At 44.9% G+C, this 24697-nt stretch overlaps 1 protein-coding gene across 30 annotated transcripts in view; it reads left to right on the top strand.

Annotated features, from left to right (window-relative positions):
- Positions 1 to 24697, top strand: part of rimbp2b (RIMS binding protein 2b) — a 63998-nt gene that overhangs the window by 29070 nt on the left and 10231 nt on the right. For 12 of the 30 annotated variants that reach the window (XR_013452007.1, XM_078086909.1, XM_078086906.1 and 9 more), the window contains 16 exons: positions 883 to 966; positions 6335 to 6424; positions 8699 to 8821; positions 10267 to 10371; positions 12279 to 12329; positions 12814 to 12834; positions 14994 to 15198; positions 15983 to 16131; positions 16266 to 16345; positions 17015 to 17124; positions 17209 to 18081; positions 19703 to 19875; positions 20252 to 20905; positions 21080 to 21229; positions 21713 to 21874; positions 23547 to 24341. Coding sequence is in view for 29 of the 30 variants with exons in the window: in XM_078086909.1 (XP_077943035.1) it covers positions 883 to 966; positions 6335 to 6424; positions 8699 to 8821; positions 10267 to 10371; positions 12279 to 12329; positions 12814 to 12834; positions 14994 to 15198; positions 15983 to 16131; positions 16266 to 16345; positions 17015 to 17124; positions 17209 to 18081; positions 19703 to 19875; positions 20252 to 20905; positions 21080 to 21229; positions 21713 to 21874; positions 23547 to 24341 (3825 nt within the window). In the remaining variant the exon portion in view is untranslated. Of the gene's footprint in view, positions 1 to 882; positions 967 to 6334; positions 6425 to 8698; positions 8822 to 9046; positions 9189 to 10266; positions 10372 to 12278; positions 12330 to 12813; positions 12835 to 14993; positions 15199 to 15982; positions 16132 to 16265; positions 16346 to 17014; positions 17125 to 17208; positions 18082 to 19702; positions 19876 to 20251; positions 20906 to 21079; positions 21230 to 21712; positions 21875 to 23546; positions 24342 to 24697 lie in introns of those variants that run through there. The other 18 variants (XM_078086918.1, XM_078086921.1, XM_078086917.1 and 15 more) reach the window with 9 other exon arrangements.

Below are 24697 nucleotides of genomic sequence, written 5' to 3'. Positions count from 1 at the left end.
TGCTGCTCCTCGTACACTGACGGAGATCTCGGTCTGCAGATAAATGGAAGATCCTGTTGGTGATGTAACAATTCAGTGCGTTTTGCGCTTTAAGAACAGTGTAACTGTAACTGTCGATGCTTTAAATGAACTGTGGGTTATCTGGTTAAATAGATAACCAGATAACCATCACTACTGAATGCATGCCAGCTTTCCTGAAAGTGTCACCTGATTGATTGGAGTAGAGAGAGAAAAAGCGATGCGGCATCTCCAGAGCAGGGCAAATCACACAGGCAGTTTTCTAGAGGATATCCCATTACTAGCTGCATCCCTCGCGCTTCCTCTGAGAAGCCAGTCGCGGAGAATCCTCTGGAGAACGCTGATAGACTAAACAAGTCATCCTCCGTGGAAACTGTGGCAGACTTTAGTCAGGTTCAGGCTCCGTGAAGAAAGCTTAACTTCTTTTCTTTGTAATTCGGCTGTCAGCTCAGTTAAACAGCAGCTTGATTGAAACATAACAGGCATTCAAACACCTCCCGAGGCCATATTACTTGTCAGCTAAGGCACTGGTTGAACACCAGGCAGTAAATGTACCCACATATTTAAACGCTTCAGTTCCACTTGATGTATTGATATTCATTTACACGGGAGAGCGAACACTCCATACATTTGAGCCTCCGAAATATTTCCATCCTCTTCTCTGTTGTCTGACAACTAAAGCGTTTCGTAATATCCATTTGAATCCGTCTCTGTCGTATGCACTCACACACGCAAAATTGCTGCTGAAAAATGAAGCACTCCCGCTCCCTCGTTCTACGCCTAGTTTCTCTGAGTTATCTGAGGAAGCTTCTGTTCCTGACAAATCATAGCAGCTGTCTTTTGCTTTTCTTATTCCCTCCCCAGGAGACTGAGATCAGCACCAGAAGGAAGGAGTGTGAAGCACTTGAGGCGGAGGTGAAGAAAAAGAATCAAACATGTCAGACTTTGGTAAGTGCTCCCAAAATATACCCTGGCCTCTGAGCAACAGGACAGAGGCTAAATTGATTTGTACCTGAGAGCCTTGCCTGCTCTCATCACACAGATGTCCCCTGAGGAAATGAGTGGCGGTCTACTGTAATGATAGCTCGCTTCTCGGGCAGCGATGACGGAAATTGAAAAGTGGAAGCCGTTAACTGAGAGTTGCAGAATTTGTGGGTTGGCTTTTGTTAGTGTGCGAAATGCATTTTGAATGAGAGGTATGCTTTGCAGCAGTGAATGTCTGCAGCGTGTCTGATCATGCACGGACACAGAAGAAATACAGTGCACGTTACCATGATGTACTGTATGTAAGGCTAGCGCTGAGTACATCTATGGCTCAGAATACTATACGGGTTTCTTTCTTTTGTATACACATAGTTCATAGAGCTCTGTGCAAGCCTGCTTTCATTTGAGTGCACAGCAGCGTGCGCAGCAGCGTGCATGCTTTTCGAGAGTGGTCGCCACAGTTAAAGGTCAGTGATATGTTACACAAGTCTTGCATTTTTATACAATTTCTGGTGCCTTTTTGAGGGACATTTTCTCACAGTGCCCTAGAAATGTCATCTTGCCTACTGGAGTGGCTTTGACTCAGGACAAAAGGAAAAAAAGATGAGCCGCAAAGAACCTCCTGAAAGGGGAAAAGAAAACATGCTTATTATTTCTCATCCTGATGTTTCAATGTGTTATTTATTTAAAGGCTTGTGCATCAGTCCCATGTGACTCCTCTTGGCTCTTGATTGTTCAGGATATGATAAACCATTATTTAAATCCATCATTATGTAACTGTACGCATCCACATGTTACATTGAACTATAAGAATGTGAACTGACCAACTAGCGAGCTGCAAGGAACCACTTGTTTTGCTTTAGAACAATATTTTGATGAGCAGGTTTGCCGGATTCTTTGTTCTGAGTGTGTTCAAAACAAAGGGCAGGTTTTTTGCAGACGGCTGCAGTTGAGTCAGCACTCCCCCGTAAATGAGAGTAACACACAAATACATGAGGGAAGAAAAGAAAAAGACAGGAGGCTGGTGTTTGTGGTGGAGATGCATCTATTACATCCTTTGCAGAATTGACTCTAAACTGAAGCTAATTGCTGAGGATCAAATGTCTAGTATCCACAGTCATCAGTGACAACATTTTTCTTCTTTTATTTGTTGCTTTGGCTTGTTAAAAACTATTGCTGTGTAACACGATGCTTGTGTTAAGAAAAATGTAGTTTGACTGGAGTGATGCAATTTAGGCAGATAACCATCTGTTTGTGTTCAACTTCTGTTGTTAAGTGTTGTCAGGTGTTTGAAGTTGGATCCAGGCTAAATGCCAATTACACTGTGGCAATTATTACCTTGCTATGTAGTATTTGTTTTGGGGCTGAAACCCACCTTACCCCGAATAAGAAGAGTCATCAGGCTATATCAGACTCCCAGCAGGGGGACAGCAGAGTAGTAAATCCCAGCACAGATGAAGCGTGTGGTTTGTCCCCGTCGGAGTTGTTCTACCGGGAGCCCCACTAACTGGAATCACTCATCATTTTGTGTTATGTTATACCAAGATGGAAAGCTTTGCTCAGCTTCTGTTCAAGTTTATTCTGAGCGAGAACGACATCTTACTGCTGCTCTCAAAGTGGAGTCCCAGTGGACTCTGCGGCAACATGTTTAAGTAAGTGAATTTAATTCCAGTTCAGTTCACTAGACTTTTTGGTGTTGTGTAAGTGTAGACATTTGTTGTCCTATACTCTTGGGTTTGGGAGTTGGAAAAACAATTCAGGGAGTTGTATGACTGATATAAAAGCGCCTGGAGGAGTGTCAAAATGTAACACTACAGCTGTTGAAACACATCGGCTGGTCACATCCATCCATTGGTATGACCCGGCTCCTCTTTCCATCCTCTCTGCTCTAAACAACATTCTGTCTCCGCTTTGTGTACCGCTCTGCTCCTGCTACACCTCTCCTCCACATCACTGCCCATTCATCATAAAACTCATCATTTCATCAGCCTCCTCAGCCAGCCGGTCTCAGCAGAATCATCACCAGCCACCACCAACACCAGTGTCTGACCTCCATGGTCCAAATGACCGTCAAATCCGTCAAGACCTTATGATCATACAACATCTGTATGTATGTATGTATATATATATATATATATATATATATATATATGCAGAAGAAGGCACGGACCAATAAATATCCTATGAAAGACAGGAGGTTCAACAGTCATTTTAACTGCACAGCTTGGTCCTAGACTATTTCCCTCAATCCAACAAGCCCCAAAGCCCCGTTCTTTAGATGAGCTGCCTTTGTGTGTGGCTCTTTGCCCCAAATAAACCCTCCATTAGGACAGTTTTCTTTGCTGTCCTTTCCTCAATCTCTGCCCACAGCAGCACTTCCCTCCTTGCCCATTGTCAGCCTGAGTCCAGGGGAAAGTAACCTAAAGGAAAACCTGTCCCCAAATGGTCTGTGTTAATGCAGCACATATAGCTCTTATCTCTGCCCGCACTGAGCTCAGAGAACTCAAACACAGACAAGACCAATGAACACGGCTGTGAGATGGCGAGTTGACAGTAACGTCTCTCCCTGTTTGGTCTCGAGTGGCTTACTGCTTGGCTTTTCTCCCTCTCGGGTCAAAGTAAAGACTGCACATACAGAATTAGGAGCAGCTGTTACCGATGGGAAGATTTTATAGACTGTATTTAACACTGGCGGCACATACACAAATGGATGCCTTCAATTTTTTTTTACAATTCCAGCTGCTTATAGTCTCCTCATAGTGAGTTCAGCTGTGTATGAACACGGAATGAGAGTGAGTGACAGTAAACACAGGAATAACCATCTGGCACCTCCACCTTCCTGGGCATCGAGCATGTCACTAATCATGGGAATATGCCTCTGCTAGCATTTATGGGCTGTTGCCATGGGAACGGGTATTGCTGCGCCAGCAACGTATCGCCGTTAATGGAAGATTAACGTTGAGGCAGACTCAACAAGTCCAAAGTCCGGACTCAAAGGGTGGTGTTCAATGCCTGCAGAGGTCAGCTCAGCTTTCACCATGACAACCATCGGCCAAAGGCAGCTCTTATTGCTGTGACACATGTAATGCATGATTAGCAAATATTATATTTTAGACAGTACATTAAATACTGATATACATTATGTAAATGAGACTGTGTACAAAACGTTTGTGTTTTCTTTCTTAATTTAGACTTTCTTTCTTGGGCATCTAGACATCCACACCCTGTAAGACGCTCTACAGCTACACTACACTGTGCAGCTGGACAAACTGTGCACTGCACACATAATATTCCTTTACTAATGTTGTCAAAGTTACAACAAGCGAGGTTCAAGGACACCTGATCATTTGTACATATCCTCCTACGATAAGATGTTCTGGATAAAGAAAGGCTGAAAAGATTTGTACCCCGGTGACGGCAGTTGCTGACTCTACTGAAGAAGAGCAAATGATAGCGATGACACTGAGTCGACGGAGCAGACAGTAAGCGGCTGAAATGTTTGCTTTGCTCCTGTGTTAAGTGGCCGAGTTGATTCATCCGTCAGGCTTGTCGAAATTAAACGCAGCGCCGCAGGCTGAGTCAGATCATGTCTGGGCGAAACACGCAACTGCCTCTGCAGCGCTCTCAAACACAGGAGTGACCCTTGTTCTCTGCCACAGGCCCGGTGGACAGTGGTGTGTACTAGAAGACTGCTTGTCTCTCATCCATCATGTACTTTTGGTTGCTTTGTCCATTTGTTCATTATTTTATAGTACATGTATCTATCTAGAATCAGACATTTTAAATAGTATATTATAGTAAATAGCATCCATGTTGGTCAATGAGGTCTTATTTTACATCAGTTACACATACTTATTGCTAATATTTCTCTCAAAGGCATTACAAATCACACAGTATATGCTGTGCACATTTTACGGCATGCGTACGCTGGTGTAAAATAAATCTCAAATTGTAAATCGCACGTCAGCAGAAAATCTCAGCTGGATAATGTTGGAGGCAGCTCAATGTGGGCCACAATGTGTTCTGCATGGGATTGTCTCCATCACTGCGCTCACAGACTCTCCACTAAAATGTGTCTTGCCAAGGGATTATGACGTATACTGATCTGTTTAAAGCATTAACACGTCGACAATGCAGCACAAAGAAACAGCTGGTTCTCTGTGTTCAAGGCAATTTGGTTTGCATCACTAAGTGTGTGCTGTCGTATCCAAATTCCCCCCAAAATGGATTTTAAATGAGAACGGCAGACGGCGTTGCCGTGCTTAAATCAACAACGAGCTTTAATTTCAGAAGTACTTCAGTCCACTGTTCTCTTCGTTGTGCGTACAGTATGATATGAGCTCTCTGTTCTTTTTAATGGTGGTTTGTCCTTCAGAATGAACACCTGCAGGCTTAGCCAGCCCACATTAGCTGCGAATTGAAGGATCAATGGATATGAATAGGAAGGCCCATACAATCCAATACTCGTACAGGAAACATTCAAATTGACTCGGCACAATTGATGCAGGTTGAAATGGCAAATGATTTTTTTGGGACAAAGAGGAATCTGAGCTGATCTCAGACGTGACTGTAATCTTCAGGCTGTTGTTAACTTCTCACTGCGTGTCCTTGATAGGATTTCTCCTCCCTAGAGTGCATCTTTATATACTGGAGTTGTGTTCACGCAGTGAATGTACAAATATATAGATCTATATATTGATTTATAGTTCTATATATACATGTGTGTAATGTATCTAATAAAACTTACAACGAGTGTGTTTTATTTATGTGCAAAATAAAACTGAAGCAGATACAAGTAATTCAAAATGTGATCTGTGCAAAAGGTGTATTGCTATGACCTGCACATAATTATTAGAAATTGTACGCTTTATTTAGCATCACTACAGCAGCGTCTAGTATTTGCAGCTTTGCATGCCTGCATGCCTTTTTTTTAACCTCCTGTCTGCATTTGTCCTCTGAAACATCCATCATAAGTAAAACATAAGGGGGATGGAACAGGCTCACCCACCACAGCCATTAAGACGCACTGCATTTCCAGTAAATGCATCATGCATGAGCCAGTAAGTTTCTCAGCTCCTGACAAAAACAAAAAAGTCGGTTGCACATCAAATGTAATTCACAAGCCTCGACACGCTAGCATTAGTGCTGTTACGGTTCCACGGTGTTGGCTAAAATGGCAGCTTCTAGAACGTAGAGAACGTGCAGCCGCTTCCTGAGATGAATGATGCGTTAGCTATCGCCAACAGCATTCTGGGTTTTAGCGCTCTGGTAAATCACGGTGACTTTTTCAGCATCTGGACATTGTTTTTCTTTCTGTTTTTTTTTTTATTAGGAGAATGAGCTTCAAGATTTCCTCCAAGAGAACAATCACTTCAACCTTCAGCTGTTCAACAATAGCCACAAGACATCCGAGTATGAGAAGGTAAGATGCAAAAAGGCTTTAAAGTAGTGTGTCCACTTTAACTACTGTGAGGACAATTGTTAATGATTTTAAGCACATATCAGTCCTGTTAGCGCACCAAACACACAGTTCAAGCCATGTGTGGCTCTAATGATAATGTTGGTTGGTGTATCTGTGTGTTGGTTACACACATGACGCTATTGGACACATTAAAATACATTTTTGCCTGAATATGATTTCTAGTGACTTTGATGATCCCTAACTTTTCTCTAAGGCTCATTGACATTTTCGTATAGTGCCACCATCGAGACAATATTTTTTACAATACTTTGGTGTCTGACCACATACTTGCAAAACTTTGTGTTTGAAGCTGTTTAGCTAAAGTTAAACGGACTAAACACCTTTTTAACGTTGTAAATATATAAGCATTGCCATTTCAGCAGTACCTTTCTTCACAAGCCACCGTTTTCCCCGTGGGCTTTATGTAATTAAACCATATACAGTGAAGTGAAAACAACCAGCCTCCAATTTGATCATCACACCCTCACCTTTCTTTTAGCCCCAACACCTCATTCAGAACGACGGGACGCAGTTAATGTAGACCAACAGATAAAGAGCACCGGGGCTCTCTGTGTGGACAGGAAGGCAATTTCCTGAAGGAGTTGATTGGCAGGTAGTTGCTGCCGGGGTGAAGAAGGCCGAGATGCTGCGTTATTGACGTCTCACCAGGTTTTTTGCGCCGCTGTACCCAACTTTAATCGCACTGGAGGGTATGAGAGCAGCAGTCGGCAGGCCGGTGCGGATATTAACCCTCGCTTACACCCCCTTGTTTTGATCCCTATCGTCACTAAATGAGCCAGGAGGGGCTACAATCGCCACTTCCCCTCCGGCCATAATAGACTATTGACCTGCTTCGGCTGAATCCAATATGGCTTTGTTCGATCTGTTTACATTAGGGGTGACAGTCGCCGCTCTCCAAGCGGACAGTCTCTGCTGCGGAGGGGAAGGCGGCTTCAGAGGCAGATTCACCGGCTTCAGTTTGTGTTTTGCTTTGCTGGTGTTTGTGGAAACGCCTTCCTCAAGGAATCATTAGTCGTTGATGGCTGCTCTGATGAAGGGGTTTAGCCACAGTCTGCAGGAACTAGTCATCTTGCTGGCGATGAGGGGCCTTTAAAAAGGTGATTGGAAAATGTTTCCCCTTAAGTAACACAATGCAAGTGGTCCGCGGACAAGAGATTCTGAAGAAAATATAGAAATAGTCCCATTTTGAGTTACATGATATTCACAATGGACCGAATGAGTGCAGACCGCATCGATGATGAATCGGGGTCCAGAGTTAATATAATGTGCAACTGCTTAAGTCAATTGAAGGCTCAGCGCTTGGTTAACAGTTAAGCTTGAATTATTCATATAGTTTTGGTCTACAGCCACGGGAATCAGTGATTTATGTTACTCTTCTCTATTATAATATTTATCACTGAAACCAGCCAGCTCCCACATCTGGTCCGTAACAGTTTTAACTGCTAGCAAAGCTTTAAGGGACATTAAGTCATTTTTACAGTATAGGAATCAACCGTGACGGCCAGGAAAGTAGCAACAGCTGGAGAAGTAAATTCAATTGGAAGCCATCGGTCTGCTATTATGAAGTCTATTATGTTTTTGTTGAAATTGTATGAAAAAGGCCTTGATTCAACTGCAGGTACCTCGGAGGCTTTGTGGTGTGGTTGAATAGGACCATGCTGATGTTGTTCCAGACATTTTTTCCACCCCACATAAAGGAAACCCGTGGCAAAAGGCTAATTGAGTGATTTGCTAATGTTGCCCCTGGTTAATGCAGCTGTAGAAAGATAGTTGGTTGAACGGCAATACAACCAACTCTGATGAGGTGATGACTGTAACACACTGTGCTCTATCTTTAGTTCTTTAGTGTGAATCACTAAGGAACTAATCTATACAGCAAATGTATCATGTTGCTATCCTGGCTAATGCCTACCACAACCCAGTAGGGATTAAGCTGTTAGTCTACAATGATGCATTCTCTGTTTCTCTTTTTATTAAGAAAAAAAATAAATGGATTTCCATCTTTTGTCTTTGCATACACATTCTTATCACTAACAAAGGGCGAACTCTATATCTGACAAATAAAAGGCCCTCATATGCAATGATTACATGAAGTCCTGAACATCAAATCCTTTTAGGTCAGTGTGAAAACCAAATACCCAAAGACAATGAGCTGTAGCACAGCTGCACTCTCAAACTCCGTATCTTTGCTCCTTGCTTGTTCTGTCTGCACAGGTGAAGTCTGAGTATGCCCAGCTCAAAGAGACCCTTGGTGCTGTGACGCAGGAGAGAGATTTAGCCCTGTGGGAGAGGAACAAGCTCCAAGGCAAACTGGAGAACCTAGAGCAGGTGCTCAAGGTGAGGAAGCCGGCTCCAAGGGCAGACTTGTCTCTCAGCACCGTGTGCATTTTCCAGTCCTAGTAGTCCGTCTTTCCCCGGGGTCCCCAACTCAGGTGTTTTTCATGGAGCCTATAGCCCCATGCCGGTACCCCTTCTCCTACCTGTGCTACGCTGCCTCCACCTGGTTCTAACGCCCCTGACATGTCTGTTGCCTTCCAGTGTCGTGTGGGGAAGTCTGACCGGGGGAGCTGTGACAGAGTAGAAGCTCGGAGCAGTCTGCCTCCCCTTTCCCTTCCCGTTCCACCCTTTTCACGATGTCCCACCCCGACCTGGCCCGCCCCTTCCCACCTTCCCCATCCCTCCTCCCCCTGCTAGATTTTTTCAGGTATCACCGCTACGCCCATCTGTTTAGGGAGCAATCGTGGTCAATCCCATTCTGAATGCTTTCCGTCCACCTCAGTGGCTGTGCTCATCTCTCCCTTTTACCCGCGGTCTGCTTATGCGAATGGTCACCAGCTACACGACCACAGCAACTGTGGAATGAGATTTTTTTGTTGTTGCATGAGGCAGGTCAAAGAGTTTGGCTTTGCGATGACGCGAATGGGGAGGAAGACGAAAACAGAGGGACTGCGTCGCCCCTCACCATGATAATGTCACCCACAAGCTTGATGACATTACCTGTCGTAGACCTTAGCCTTGACCGGCATGAAAGTGTAATTTGCTTCTTTCACCTGACAGCATCCACCTACAGGGGGAGTAGTGATATGACTGTATGACACAGGCATTGTGCTATGAAGAGCCTAGCATTCAGTCTCTTGTAATGTACGGCTTCTTTTGTTGTTATGGATGACCCCCGGCACGCGAGCACGCTACGGAGTTTGCTCACCCTTTTCATAACGTAACGTAACACCTGTATTGATGCTGCAAAGACAACATTACCGAGGACAGCTTTTCAAACAGTAGCAGTAACCAGACTTGTGACAGGTATTGTGTTACCTAAAGAGGGCAGCAAACCTCACTGTGGAGTGATGTCAGTGGGGGGGGGGGGGGTGTTGTTCACAGAGCACAGCCTCTCTAGTCCTCGTCCATTAGCACCGTATGTGCAAAACTGCATCTGATCCCTCCTGCAGATCATTTGACATGAACCGCTCTCACATGGCATTCGCTGCGGCGTCGTTTATGTCGGTCTTGTTTTTAAGAGAGTTTTTAAAGGTCAGTACACTGTTAACCAGCCTCTATTGGACTGTGATACGTGTGTGTTCCTGTGCGTGTGTGTGCGTGTTCCCATGTGACACCGGTGTTGTCTGTGTGCAGTCAAAGACTGGAGATGCATTTTGTGCCTCTGTGCCGATGGATTTTTAGTTCCACTAACAGGCAACCCTCTCTGTGCTTCCCCCTCACCCCCACCTCCCCTCACACAACCCTCCCTCCCGGCTCTCCACCCCTGCACCTCCTGCTGACAGCATATGCGAGAGGCTGCGGAGCGGAGGCAGCAGCTAGAGTTGGAGCATGAGCAGGCCTTGGCTGTACTCAATGCAAAGCAGCAGGAGATTGAAGTTCTTCAGAAGGTAAGGGAGCTCAGGCGGCACTCATAGCACGACAACTTACTGTGCTTCCTTGTTGGCTCAGCTTGGGCCCGTGCCACCAGTCAAAGAGCTTTTTGTTCCAACAAAGTGGGGAAAGTCAACTCAAGGACTAAAGAGGCTCAACATCTCCATCGCCGGCACTTACTAAAGCTCTCCCAGTGCGTCCTTTTCAACCGCGTCCTTCAGCTGTCCATCTCTCCTCAAAACCCGAAGTGCTCGACATTTCAGGAGCACTCCTCTGGTTCGGCGCAAGCACGCAAATCAAACATCCAAAAGCCGGAGTAGATTTGACACTTTATAGAGGCTTGCCTAAACAAAAAAAACCCCGGCCTGGCCCATTTGATGGTCGGGCCTCTTAGTGTGCACTGGAGCTGGCTGTAATGTCCGAGTGAGCACAGCGATGGCTGTGATGGCTGATACTTCAGTGTGAACGTGATGGGATTTGTCACCGAGGCCGTTTCTGGAAGCAGTGTTGGTGTTGCTGCAGTGTTGCTCTAACGTCGCAGCAAGCCTTTCACAGGCCCAGTTCTCAGCTTGTTTCTCTCATTAACGGAAGCTCATTACCGCCTTATCTGCCTTCAAACACTTGCTGCTGCTCTTGCATTCTCCTCCATTAATTGCCTGCAAAGTAGATTTATGAAATTGCAAAGTTCACAGATGCTCTTCATGTGGAACACAGATGTTTCTATTTCCCATGAGAAAAATGGCACGTACATTTCTTCACAGTTTAATGCTTTGATAATACACAAACCACATCGTTCTTGATTGCACAAGCCTCTTTCATTTATCTTCGAAGGAACATCATTTAATTAAAATGTGTAGAATTTCACAAAGCCTCAGTCAAAGCCATTTTTTCTTAGATGTAGATTAAATGACCATTCAAACATACACTCTGGCAACACGTTCATCATTTTAATGACATATATTGGAGGTAATCATCACATAAATAAACAATAGCAAAGGACGCGTCTGCATTTGAATATATTGTAGCAACAAATGAGCAGGGTTTCAGTTTGAGGATGAGATGAATGGAATAACATTTTCAGGACAGCTATAAACGAGCAGTTGCATTGTGCACCTTTAAAACAAGTGTAGCACTCTGTAAGGAGTCCTGTGGCTCATGGGGACAAGTCCTCTTGTCTCTTTCTGGACACCATGTGGGCTCTTTGGCTGGCCACTCCCTGGCCTGGTCAGTTTATGCTAAGCCAACCTAAAATGTAGCTGGGAGACAAACAAGTACGAAAGTGGTATCATTCAGCTGGGGTTGCTGGATAAGGATCCTTAGTGGAAGATAAATTATTTGTATGATTTTTATTTTGGCAAAAACTAGAATAGGGGAAAATACATATTTATTCATTTTTTGGGCCAGATGATAATTCTAAATGACTGGATCTGGGACCCGAGCTGGTAGTTTGACCTCTGGTTTAGATGCTCACAGGCAAGTGGTCTTCACAGGTAAGTGCAGTGAACAGAATTACAGATGCAAATTACATTTACTTCCCTGCACGCACACGGTTATTCACTGTTGACGTTACATAACTCACTGTTTTGACAGTTAGATAACATTTTTGGAACAACATTAAAAAATAGAAGGTGAAAAGGGTGCAAGAAAAGCCACGATATATAATTAGCTGGTTGTAGTAGAGTAAGTGTTACCTAAGTCCAGGTTGTTTTAAAAGAAATGAAGTGCAGTTTGGTATGGAGTCATCTTTCAGCGTATTCTGTCAAAGTGTTGACCGGTAAGGTGGCTTTCTTTTCATCCATTTTCACCCAAAACACCAATGACTGAAAAGGCGTTTGCATTTTGGCGTTTTAGACTGGAGCGTGACTGCAATGCAAATGAAATACAAATGAAAGTGAACTGAAACCCTGCACCCTGTATTTCCCAGGCTCAGGTTGAGGCAAAAAAGGAACATGAAGGCGCTGTCCATCTGTTAGAGGTGAGCGTCTGGACTCTGGGGGGGTTGACTGTGTGTTTTTATGTGGTTACTGCTGGAAGATGAGGGACGATTCAGCCCCGGGGCAGACCTGTGTATACCTAAAGACATTTGCTTCTCTTCTCGAACCGAAACTGAACTTTTGTGCTTTTTATAGTTTTCATGTTTAAAAATATGAATCCTTGGTTAAATAAATCCATTTGTTAAATGTTGTTAAATTGACATGTGAGATACACATTTAAACTAGAGAAAGTTGTGTACACAGCATTTTTTCAGCGAGCTGAATAGTAGACAGACTGCCATTATCTGTTATCTATTTATTATTTCATCTTTCTTTTAGCGTTGCAACAAGGTGATGATGCGTGTGCGCAGTGTCAAAGCTGACAGTGATTTCAAGATGTGTACGAGTGATCACACCGTGTAATTGTGTTTTATTTCTTTCCTACATCTGTTTTTACTGAATGGGTGTGTGTTTATGCTTATACAGAACCACTTGGACAGCATGCAGGTATTTCACAATTGTTTTTTATTTATTTACTTAGTTTTTTGACACCTTTCCCAGACTAGTCAATAGTTGACCCATATTTACTTTGGTCCAGGACGTACGGTGATGAAACACCACATTTCCAACAAAATTATTCATCATGATCTGAGTTTTGTATTAACAATGAACATGATAAAATATATAAATGGTAATGAAGAAGTGGAAGGTAACATAAAGCATACATCAGTTCAGAACTAATCTGATGTGTGCTCTTTGCTTTTTGGTTTTCAGAAATATTCAGGGCTGCTTCTTTTCTTGGTCTTTACTTCCCTCTCAGCTCTCTTTCACATTTCCCATCAAAGCAAACTCACAAGTGGAGAGCTTTTTGAAAGTCTGGAACTTGACTGACAGCATAAACTGGAGGTCTTTCTAACTTGATCATAAAGAAAAATTCAGCGACACTTGCTAAACAATTGATGAAAAGATTCAGAAAATGGATCCACTTCAATTAAAGAGGGATGCCTGGGGCCTCTCTGACCGACCTCAATCCCACATAATCAAAGCCCATCAACACGTTGAGGTGTGCAAATTTAACTTTATAAGACCAGAACGCGTGTTAAAAATGTGTGTGTCAATATTAACAAAAAAATATCAGGCTACACTAAAAAAAAATGGTGAAAATCAATTATGTTGCTACATTTTATTCCAAAGGGTCTGGAAGTATTTGTGTAATGCAGATATTTCAGAATGAAAGCTTGTTAGTTTTATGTATCTAGAGTATAGCGTTGCATGTCTGTTTCTCAGCATGTGCTCTATTTGCCACACAGCTGAGAAGTGTATGAAGCCATTAAAACGAATGGCTCTTAATTTACTAATTCTATTTCACTGCAAGACTTCCTTCGTTGTCTGTGTGCTAACCGCATGTCACGTATATCCAGCAACAATCTGTGTGCATGAAATGGACTCCTCGTCCTAGTAGAGCGGAGTGATGCTGCAGTGTGCAGGCAGGCGCAGCCGTGCGTTGGGCAGTGCTAAGATAAATTCCCCCGGTAGCTTCAGTGTCGTCCAGAGCATCGGCAATCTCAGCTTGTTTCCACTTTGAGATTGAATCTTGATGATCAATCTTTCAACATCATGCTCTAGCACCTGGAATTTCAATTATTCCTGCCCAAACGACCACGCTCAGTTTGTCACCGTTTGTGCAATTAGGTTTCCTGCTCTTAAAGTATACGGCTGATGTGATTTGATATATTTGTTGTATTTGTCAACAAATCCCATTAAATGACCATGACCAACAATATGCACTCACTGACCCCCTTTACCTCTACCTGAGTCCGATTACATACAGTCAACATGTTTATCTTAAAAAACAAACTGTATTGTAAAAAACATATTATAATACGTGAAAAAATCCTCGTTATTACCCAAAATTGGGGGTGCTGTGGCTTTTCGTGAATAATAATAAACACAAACAGAACTATTTTACAGCAGCAGGACGACATTCAGTTTGTGGGATTGATTTTAAGTATATAATATTTACAGCTCTGTTTTCATTAGTATATAACGACCTGAAACTAGGAATCAGTGTGCTTACGAAGAGTTGTTTAAATCTACACGTTTCTACGGTGGCCCTTAGTGAACAAAGCAAACACCGGCTCTGCTGAGGACCTTTTGTGTTTAGAAGTTGTTATAGCACATCAATGTTGGTCCTGGTCTTTATATGGGTTTACGTGACAGTTAAACAAATTAAACAGCCTCATCCTGTGAGACCCTGCGTGTGCAAACTGTCTTGAAGCAAGACAGTTTTATTTTCAGTATTATTAGCATTAGCTGTAGTTGATGTGCATGTGATCTGTATAGTGTTAATGGTGGTTCAAGTTATGTAAAATATTTTTTTCTGTAGTGAACAATCCACGTTGTGAGTCCTGAATTAAATCTTGTTCCTATTTGTTTGTAGACAGTAGACGTATAGCAATGTATATACGTACCTGCTCTATTGTGTGTACTCTAGTATTTCTGTGTGCAGAATGTTCAGTCCTGCATCCTTATTTGTTCTTTTGTTGTTATCCCGTTTCCCATCCTTTTTATCCCCCTTCTCCTTGTCCATCCGTCCTCCTTTCTGTCCATCTCTCTGCGTCTCTCGCTTCTCTCTTTTGACGACTCTCCTCCCTCACCACCATCAGGCCAAAGTCCGCGAGCTGGAGGAAAAATGTCGGTCTCAGACTGAGCAGTTCAACCTCCTCTCAAAAGAGCTGGAGAAGTTCCGTCTCCAGGCTGGAAAGTTTGATATCCTAAGCACTGATCCCTTAACCGTTCTTGAATCCCCCGGGTCGCCCAACAAATCCCTCTCACAGCTCCTTAATGGACTGGCTGCCCCCCTAGGAAAAGGTAGGTCTAGGATTGTTATGCTGAGGTGAAGCTGCGTTTTTTTTCCTCTCACATATCTCATATTCATATATCAAGATTTTTATTATTGATTCATTGTCATATTTTCAAGTGGCTGAACTTCGGTTTACGACCAAAGTTAATATGTTAAACTAAATTGATTTGGCGCTGTGCAATTGGAAAACTGCATCATTTGTGCCATGTGAGAGCTGCCGGCAGTAACTCCACACTGTACATATTGAAGAGCAGTCCGCTCCCTCACAACCACAAGAACACATTGCAGCTTAAATTAGAACTCTGGAAGGCTTCTGACTTAATTTGCAGTAAACCCAAACTGCAAATGATATAATCAATCTTAGTGATAAATCGCTTTTCGCCGGCGAAACTTGTTCTCAATTGGTTTTTGATTTGCTTTTGTGAATATACAAATGTTTCACCGATTGCAGTAATATGTATCATTCAAAAGTTTTGAATTATTACTTTTTACAGATGTCTGAAAGCAGAGGTGTGAGATTTTAGGATAATGAATGGAACCTGCTCAAAAAACATTTTTACAGTGTTGAGCGTGTCATAGCACAGCTTCTACTAGTGGGATTGATACTGTTTCATTGTTTGCACAAAGGTTTAATACCGTGTACATCACTATGTGGTTTGATGAGAACAGACACAATTGATGTTGAGTTACCTTTCAGTTTTCTGTTCCTCTGTCTTTTGAGTCACAGGTTTGATATTAGTTCTGTTGTGTTGTGATGTGAAAATCTGATGAGAGAATTTCTTTGTTCCACAGGCGATGAAGCTCCAACTAGCAGATCTTTGATATCTGAGTTCATTCGTCCACTCCAGATCAGTGGAGACAAGCCGGAGTTCCTTTCTGTTAAGCCAACATTCCTCACTCGCGGTCGAGTCAGCAGCCCAGCAAGGGCTTTCCTCCCTGAGGTATTTGATTGTGTCTTTTTGTTTCACATGTGTTTTTGCCTTATTGCATATTTCTCTGTTTACACCAAAAACACCTCAAGCTGCAGCCGGTAGAACGATTTGAACATTTAAAATGTTTTCCTGACATTCTCCAGATGGACAAAGAGCTCAGCTCGACTACAAGGTCCAAACCTAGATTCACAGGGAAGGTCCGTCTGTGCATTGCTCGGTACAGGTAGGTGCACAAACCCACCGAGAGACTCATTCACCTCAATTCTCCCCCAACAGTCACCACGTGTATGCCTTCATTCTAATAGCAACACTACTAGTCAGGATGCAGGATGACACCCTAACTGTGCCCAACACATTATATACAGTCCTCTTAGTACATCAACTATATGCATATACTTGTAATGGTTTGCTCTGCATTTTCAGAGAAAGAGTTAACAGGAGCTTTGTGAAATAACATGAACTGTTTACTGTTCAAAAAAGGGTGACAACTTTTAACTGATTGCACAGCGTGAACAAGTCTTGGACACATCTTGCTGAGACTACTTGATTTCTCTTACAGAGCTTGAGGATGTGGTCTTAAAGATGATTCAGTGTTTCTATCTCTGAAGAAAATGACCTGATGACCCGAATGACAAAAAATAATTGAAATCCTCAGACTACAAATAAGTAAAACAGGGCCAAAGACAGTGAGGACCCATACTGTCCTCAGTCATCTTATGTTTATAAACAAACAAACTGTGTACATTGATAGAAATAGAAACAAATGTTCTTTCCTGCTCTGTATATATACATATATATATATTCTCATTCATATATATATGTACAAATATATATAACATGTCATACTGTATATAACACGTCTGCAGTTGAATTGTTTATGTTCTCGCCGTAGTTACAATCCTCATGACGGGCCTAATGAGAATCCTGAGGCCGAGCTCCCCCTGGTGGCAGGGAAGTACCTCTACGTTTACGGGACAATGGATGAGGACGGCTTTTATGAAGGTCTGACCTGCCGTGTTATCGCTCATCATCATCATCTATCCTAAATAGCGACACAATACCAATTTTCTGCTTTTTGTTTCTCAGGAGAGCTGCTGGATGGACAACGGGGACTCGTCCCATCCAACTTTGTGGAGTTTGTCCAAGATGAGGAGACACCCTCTGTCCAACACAGGGACGCAGTGGCTGAAGAACCTGGCTACCTCAACCACAGTAGCCTGGGGCCTCAGAGACTGAAACTCGGTACAGGAACAAGAACAGGCATAAGCAGCCTGCTGTCTGACAGTAAACTAGACTGTATAAGCACCAGCAGCTTGGGCATGGAGCTCCTGGGCTCCTCAAGCAACGGGACAGGAACCTTGGACGTCAGTACTGACGAGGTCGGTGAAGACATTGTGCCTTATCCCCGCCGCATCAACCTGATTAAACAACTGGCCAAGAGCGTGATCATCAGCTGGGATCCTCCCGTGGTCCCGCCGGGCTGGGGCTCCGTCAGCGGCTACAATGTCTCGGTGGATAAAGAGTTGCGCATGTGTGTCCCCTACGGGGGCAGGACAAAAACCCTCCTCGAAAAGCTCAATCTGCTCACAAACACCTACCGCATCTCGGTGCAGAGCATCACGGAGCGGGGCCCGTCGGACGAGCTGCGGTGCACTCTGCTCGTGGGGAAGGACGTGGTGGTGGCCCCTTACTACCTGCGGGTGGACGGCATCACGCAGGCCTCCGCCGAGCTCTCCTGGATGCCCAGCAACAGCAACTACAGTCACACCATATTCCTCAACGGTGCAGAGTACGATATGGTCAAGGCGGGGGGCTACAAGTACAAGTTCTTCAACCTGAAGCCCATGACAGTTTACAAGGTGAAGGTTATGGCACAGCCACATCAGGTGCCTTGGCAGCTTCCGATGGATCAAAGAGACAAGAGGGAAATCTCTGTGGAGTTCTGCACTCAGCCTGCAGGTCAGCTTACAAAACAGTACTCACATGACCAATGGTATTTGTGAAGGGGGCTTGTATGTTTCGTGGGGTGGTTTTATCGTCCCAGCTAGACCTACTTGGATATCTTTAATGTATGTATATGTAATATACATATACCTCCCAGCCATTTTAATGATTCCAAAGCCACTTTTTAGATTGCCCTCAGGGTTTGGGTGTGTACCGCTGCGATAAGTCACAAGTTTAACACTTTAAAACTGGAAACAGTGTTTCTCAAAGCCAGATTTGCGTAAATAGTGAGCGTAGATCTCCGAGACTTCTTCTCCCATGAGGCCCAGTGACGCTTCGTCGTTGCCAGCACTGACTCAGGTCTCACAGCCTGGCAGTCGAGCTGCAGGGATCTTTTTTAGTGAGAATGTTATTGTCTCCGCAGCCAGCGACATTTATAGCTTTGTTTTCGTGATCTGTATATCAAGAGACACTGTGTCGTTAGTCAGATGTGGGTGCAGATCCAATATGGTTCAGTCGTATTGGGGTTTTTTTGTATGACCTACTGCTCAGGCTGTAAGGGAACGGGTTAAGGAGGACACAGAGGTAGTCAGAGAGAAAGAGAGAGGAGGACAGAGAGACAAATGATGAAGTTTGAATTGACATTTTATGTTGGCAGCTGATGAGTGAACATGGTGCAAGTTCATTAAATAATCAATCTATTGAACGTGTGAATTATAAACGTCTGGAACAGTGTCAGTACTGCTGCTCAGCAACTGCTATCAAGAAGAAGTCTAGATATATACACTATATTCGGCCTTCACACTCAGCATGGCTTCTCCAAACTACTTCATTTCGAAGCGATACAACATTTTTATTATTATTAGTCACACGGAGTAGCTTCCATTTCCCTGCCTGCAAATTAGCGCGTGCTGTTTGTGGCCAGTGTCCATAACTGCGACTCCACTAAAATATTCATTTATACACTCATTTCATCTCTCAGAGGAGGTTGTTGTTTATGACAGTTGGAAAATGACAAGAGGAAATGAATTCTCCAAACAACCACTGCTTCTGTTCCAAAAACTCAGCTTCTCGGACATACAAACGTTTGCATGTTGCAGCTCAGAGATACTGCTGACTGCATCTGCTCTCTCTCGCTCACTGTGTGACTGCAGGGGAGCAGCAGCACTGCACAGATGGGTACGTTGTTTAGTGTGCAAGCAGCGCTGACACACTCTGGAAATAGCAAACTGTGGGGGGGGGTTTATGCTCCATAGAAAATTGTTGGCGAGAATCTGGCAACAGGATTATGCTGGACGTTGCATGTTGGCAAACTTTGCCCTTTCTGCCAACGTGATGCGCATATGAATGAATCTGGTGGTGAACTACAATAAAATCATTCTACCATTAAGAATCTTTGAATATGAATAGATACTACATTCAGCTGTCACTGACTCAGTGTATTGCTGCACGTACCTTCTTGGTATTGAGGTTTAGGCTGTAAACAGTACTTTATATGTGAGACGTGTAATATAGTCACCCAGGAACACCACCACCATATATATTACTGTGGAGAGTCCATAGCACTGCAAGGATTTGATCAACAGAAATGGTTCTCCCACTGTTGAGCTGTGTTTTTTTTTCTCTCTTTATCCAGTGTGTGTGTTATGCTCCTCAGGGCCCCCTCTCCCTCCCCAGGAGGTGCAGGTCCAGTGTGGTCAGACGCCGGGGATCCTGCAGGTCAGATGGAAGCCGCCACCTCTGACGTCTTCAGGAACCTCCAACGGGGCCAGTGTGATTGGCTACGCCGTGTGCACAAAGGGCCAGAAGGTGAGGCTTTTGTCCTCTTCAATGAGTAGTGCTCTATCGCCATCTCCTGGAGAATCTATATGATGTTTGTATTCAGCTCATCTTTTCTGTTTGTATGTAAGTAAATCTTAAATAATTTGCATGCTGGATGAAGAGAAAAAGAAAACATTTTCCAACAGGCCAGTTAGGGCTTTTTGAAACATGGTCATTTTACTGCACTTTAGCTCTAACATCTACAACGTGTGGAATTTTGTAATAATCTGGGATTTTTCCTAACACACCTAACTGGTATGAGACCTGGGAAGGCATGTACCTTTACATTCAATTAGTTTGCATGAGTGCGTACGTTTCTGTGTTGACATGTTTTAACGGCTCTCTGGTTCCCATGTGAATGCAGATAGCAGAGGTCTTATACCCCACAGCAGACTATGTGACCGTGGAGTTAAACAGGATCCAGTGTCTGGAGGCCAGGGAGCTCATTGTACGGACGTTATCAACACAAGGAGAGTCCCAGGACTCGCCCGTGGCCATCATCCCCAACAATCTGATGGGCTCCCCGCGCCTCTCCCAACGAACCGCCGCGCCTTCCCACCACACGGCCCACCCACCGTCCCATCAGACCCACCCCCCTTACCCGTCCACGTACCCACCCAATCACCCTCAGCCCCAGGTGCAGCCTCTGCCCCGAGCCCAGCCGCACACGCTGCCGCACGCACAGCCGCACACGCAGCCCGTGTGCCAACCGCCGCCTCGTCCCCAGCCTCACTTCCAGAGCCACCCGATGCCCAAGTCCAAACCCTTAGTAAGTGCCAGAGAGCCACAAACCAAAGAGCATGAGGTGGGACTTCGGACAGCACAGCTCTGGGAGCGGTCCCCTTCTCCGCTCCCTCCCATGCGCGGACCCAACCTGGAGCCGCCGCACTTCCAGCCGCGGCGATCGCCCTCTCCTCAGCGGATCCTGCCACAGCCTCAGGGAGCCCCCATCCCCAACACCGTCGCCAAGGCCATGGCCAGGGAAGCTGCCCAGAGAGTGTTCGCCGAGGGAAACCGGGTGAGCCTGCTCTAAAAAGCCGTTTACACAACAGCTGGTCGTGGTAAATTACAGCATATCTCGTAAAAAACTAAAAGAACAGCTCACCTGACGTTAGTCATGGAAGCAATGTTATGCTGATTATGGGAACTGATTTGGATAACCTTTCATTTCAAGTAACATTTATCTTGTCAGGTTGAGAAAAGGAATATCTTTAGTGAGCGAGGCAACTCCTTGCATCCAGTCAACTCTGACGAGGAGGAGGACGGCTACGACTCTCCTCATGCGAGGAGGAGAGGAGCGTCGGTGGATGAATTCCTCAGAGGTTCGGAGTTGGGCAGACAGGTAGGGAAAACAAAGCGAGCTGTGCTCAGACAAGCAGTGAATGTGTACAGCTTCTCTCTGGTAAGAACATGGATTCCCTGCCCACAACGTGCAGGAAAAATCATATTGAATCAAATCACGTGCCATCATATGAAATTACCTCCATATGCATCCAAAAGTGGATGCATAAATTGATCCTGTCCAGGCCACAGGAGAAGGCGTATAGTCTTTCATAAATCAATTGTAAAAGTTGAAGTAAATTATAGAGTTTGTAGCGTCCTCTGCACTCGTATGGAGGTGTCTTGAGATTACATCTCTGGTGCCGACATCTCTCTAATACTGACTGTTGCCAAGGAATCCAGCACGAAATATATTGCCAAAATAAAACCTTAAGAAAATAAAACTTAATGCCCCCAAATACGATCCACTTCACCCCTTCAGCTCTCTCTCTCTCTCTCTCTCTCTCTCTCTCTCTCTCTCTCTCTCTCTCCGGTTTCCCCTCAGCACCACCATCACCCCTACAGCCACAGTGAGGAGTACCACACAGAGAGCAGCCGGGGTTCGGACCTGTCCGACATAATGGAGGAGGATGAGGAAGATCTTTACTCCGAGATGCAACTGGAGGAGGGTCGCAGGCGCAGCATCAACTCTCACAACACTCTCAAGGTACGCGCTGCACACTTTCGGTCTGAAGCGGCCAGGTGGAGGCCAGAGGCCCCGGGGAGCACCGGGAGGTTGAGGGTGGGAGGGAGGGAGGGAGGGATGGAGGGACGGGGTCCCGGCTCTCTCTCACAGGCTCTACAACCAGCGCTGCTGTGGCTCTCCCTAGCTGAACTCCCCTGCCTTGTTTTAGCTGAGTCGGCGGTCCCACCCCAGCCGGTTCCTTCACCCGCCCCCTCCAGCGCTGCATCAGTCAATCACGGCTGAGCTCAGGGGAACGTCTGTGTGTGTACTGCATGCTCGAGGGTTACACGTGTTCAAGTCAGTGTGAGACTGTCATTTTGAAGTGCACGTTTTAATATACTGCACTGTATTAAACGGTTGTACCAAGTGCACACGGGAATCTCATTTAAGTGAGTACTTAAATGGAAATATTCAAGCTTGTTTCTGTTCGCCATGTCCAAACGTTTCATTTTTCCATGGTTAATGTAATGTTAACATTGTCGGAACCGTCGTAATTTGGTGAGCGTGGATGTGAAGGCATCCAGCTATCGTCTTATGAGAGTGACGGGTACTCTGGTGGCTGATTTGTCTTGTTATTTAAGTATCAGAAGTCAATGCAGAATCTTTGCCCGATTGGGAAAGTTGTCCGTGTCCAAACGAAAAGAGTGATGCGTTGCTCATGTTGAGTAGTCATTTGTATGTTAACCCTTTTAAATACACCAATGCCGCATCTCCTTTTCGTCATCACCGTCTATTTGTAAATCATTATGTTGATGTTGACATAATATTATTTTATGATATGACCGTACTCATTTTAATTTAAATCAGGTATTGTTAAGTGAATGATAAGAATTGTCAGATTTGCTTCTGCTGTTTTTTCTGTAAGCACAGCAAAGATTTTGTATGTTTAACTACATTTGAAATTGTTTGTATGCCAGGGGTTCCCAAACTTCAATTTTAACATTTAGTTAATTTTACTTAATCATAAATGCAATTAATATGTCAAGAAAGAACTACTTGAAAGCAAACTAATCCAATCCCTGTTTTGTGGAAGAGTGATAACAAACATTTAGTTTATATATTACTATTAATATGCAAACAACTTAAAACAAAGAAGGTACAACCGATTTGGGGTAGGTGGGAACAGGAGGGGGAACGGGGGGGCTAACAACATTCAGACAAAGTTTGGGAACCACTGCAGTAGGCTGATTATTCCATTCATTCAGCTTCATTTTGCTCTATTTTAAGATGTTTTCATTCATTTCATACACATTTATGTTTAATTTAACGCTCTCCCTTGGCACATTATTTTTTGTTTGTATATTTTCAATTTCTAAATAGCGAAATTCCCGTTTGCTTTGTGCCCAGTTTGTTAGTTATCACTCCACACGTGAGCCTTCACAGATTCCTGAGCATGCCATTTTCTCCTCACGCAATGAGACTGCACGTCTTACTACATTGCCACAAATAACTAATTCTGTCTTTATTTTGTCTTTTCCCCCCCATTTGTTCTATTCACATACTGTGTTGTTTCCTGCCTGTTCTAAAACCTCCGCAAAAACACTTTTCGACCCCCCACCCCAAAAAAATGCCCCTTTTTTTTAAACTGACCCTTTTGAACCGAACTGACTGAAATGATAAATTGTGGAACTTTGCCTCGTGGTCACGACCGAAGGCTTATTACAAGCGCCAGGACTTAGCCGAGGAAAGGGACAGCTGGGATCTCCAGCGGGAGGTGGTGAAGCAGAAGTCTCTCCGCAGCAAGCGCCTCCACAGCATCCCCGAGGTGGCCGAGGAAGAGCCGGACTGCGTGGACGGCGTGGGCCAGCGCCTGCGCTCCGAGGGGGGCGGGCGGCCCGGAACGCCGCGCGCTCAGCGCAGGGTGTGCTCGCAACGCGGCCGAGGCGACGACTACCACGACGGCGATCGCCCCGCCCCGGGCAAGAACTCCCGCCTCCTGCAGCGCCAGCGCTCCTCCCCCCGGTTCACCGACGGGCGCCACGCCCACAACGCGGACGACCGCGGCCCGGTGCGACCCAACCGCCAGAACACCAAGAGCCCCGACAGCGGCCTAGACTGCGGCAGCGAGGAGGAAGGCTCCCTGGGCCGCGGGTACCGAGGGTACTACGGCCACGGGAGCCCCACCCGGGGGTCCGTTCACATCATCCACTGCGAAGGTCCGGTAGAGAGGCGGGCGCTGGCACTGGGCCGCAAAAGGACTCTGACCCGCCAGGGCAGCGTGGAGGTGGAGTTCGCGGACGTCCCAGTGACCGCGGCCAAGTCGGTTCACTCGGGCGACTTTAGGAGCAGGGAGCACTTTGGGCCCGGACGGGAGGCCGGGCCGAGAAACTACTCCAGGGAGGGGGCTCTGAGCGAGGGCAGGCTGGACGAGCTGGACAGGGTCTATTACAGCCCCCACAGGGAGGCTAGGGTCCAGTCTTTGTCCAGGCTCAACCGGGACCAGCCGCTGGTGTGTGATTCAGACTTTCTGCTGTACTATTCATCAGCAAGCTGCAGCCATTCTGTTTTTTCTAAATGTTGTCTGTTTTTCTTTACGATTACCCCCCTTTTTTCTTTCTTTTATTTGGCATTTGTTTTTTTCATTTTTTTACGGCGAGTTCGTGGTTGGTCTGATTCAATGTTTCATTTAGCGTGTGTTGCGTTGCTTGTATGTCAGGTGGTATTAAAGTCAATATTTCAATTATCTAAAGGCCATTTAACAAAAAGGTTTGACTTCTCATGTCTTTGAGGGGAACGGTTCCACTTGGGGAAGTGCTGCTCCTCGCGTTTACTTCTCCTGCCTTTTCTCTCTCGACCTGCAGGCCT

The sequence above is a fragment of the Gasterosteus aculeatus genome, chromosome 13, assembly GCF_964276395.1.
Source record: "Gasterosteus aculeatus chromosome 13, fGasAcu3.hap1.1, whole genome shotgun sequence".
Taxonomy (NCBI): Eukaryota; Metazoa; Chordata; class Actinopteri; order Perciformes; family Gasterosteidae; genus Gasterosteus; species Gasterosteus aculeatus.
Note: the sequence above shows the minus strand (reverse complement) of the source record. Positions and strands in the feature narration are given on the sequence as shown.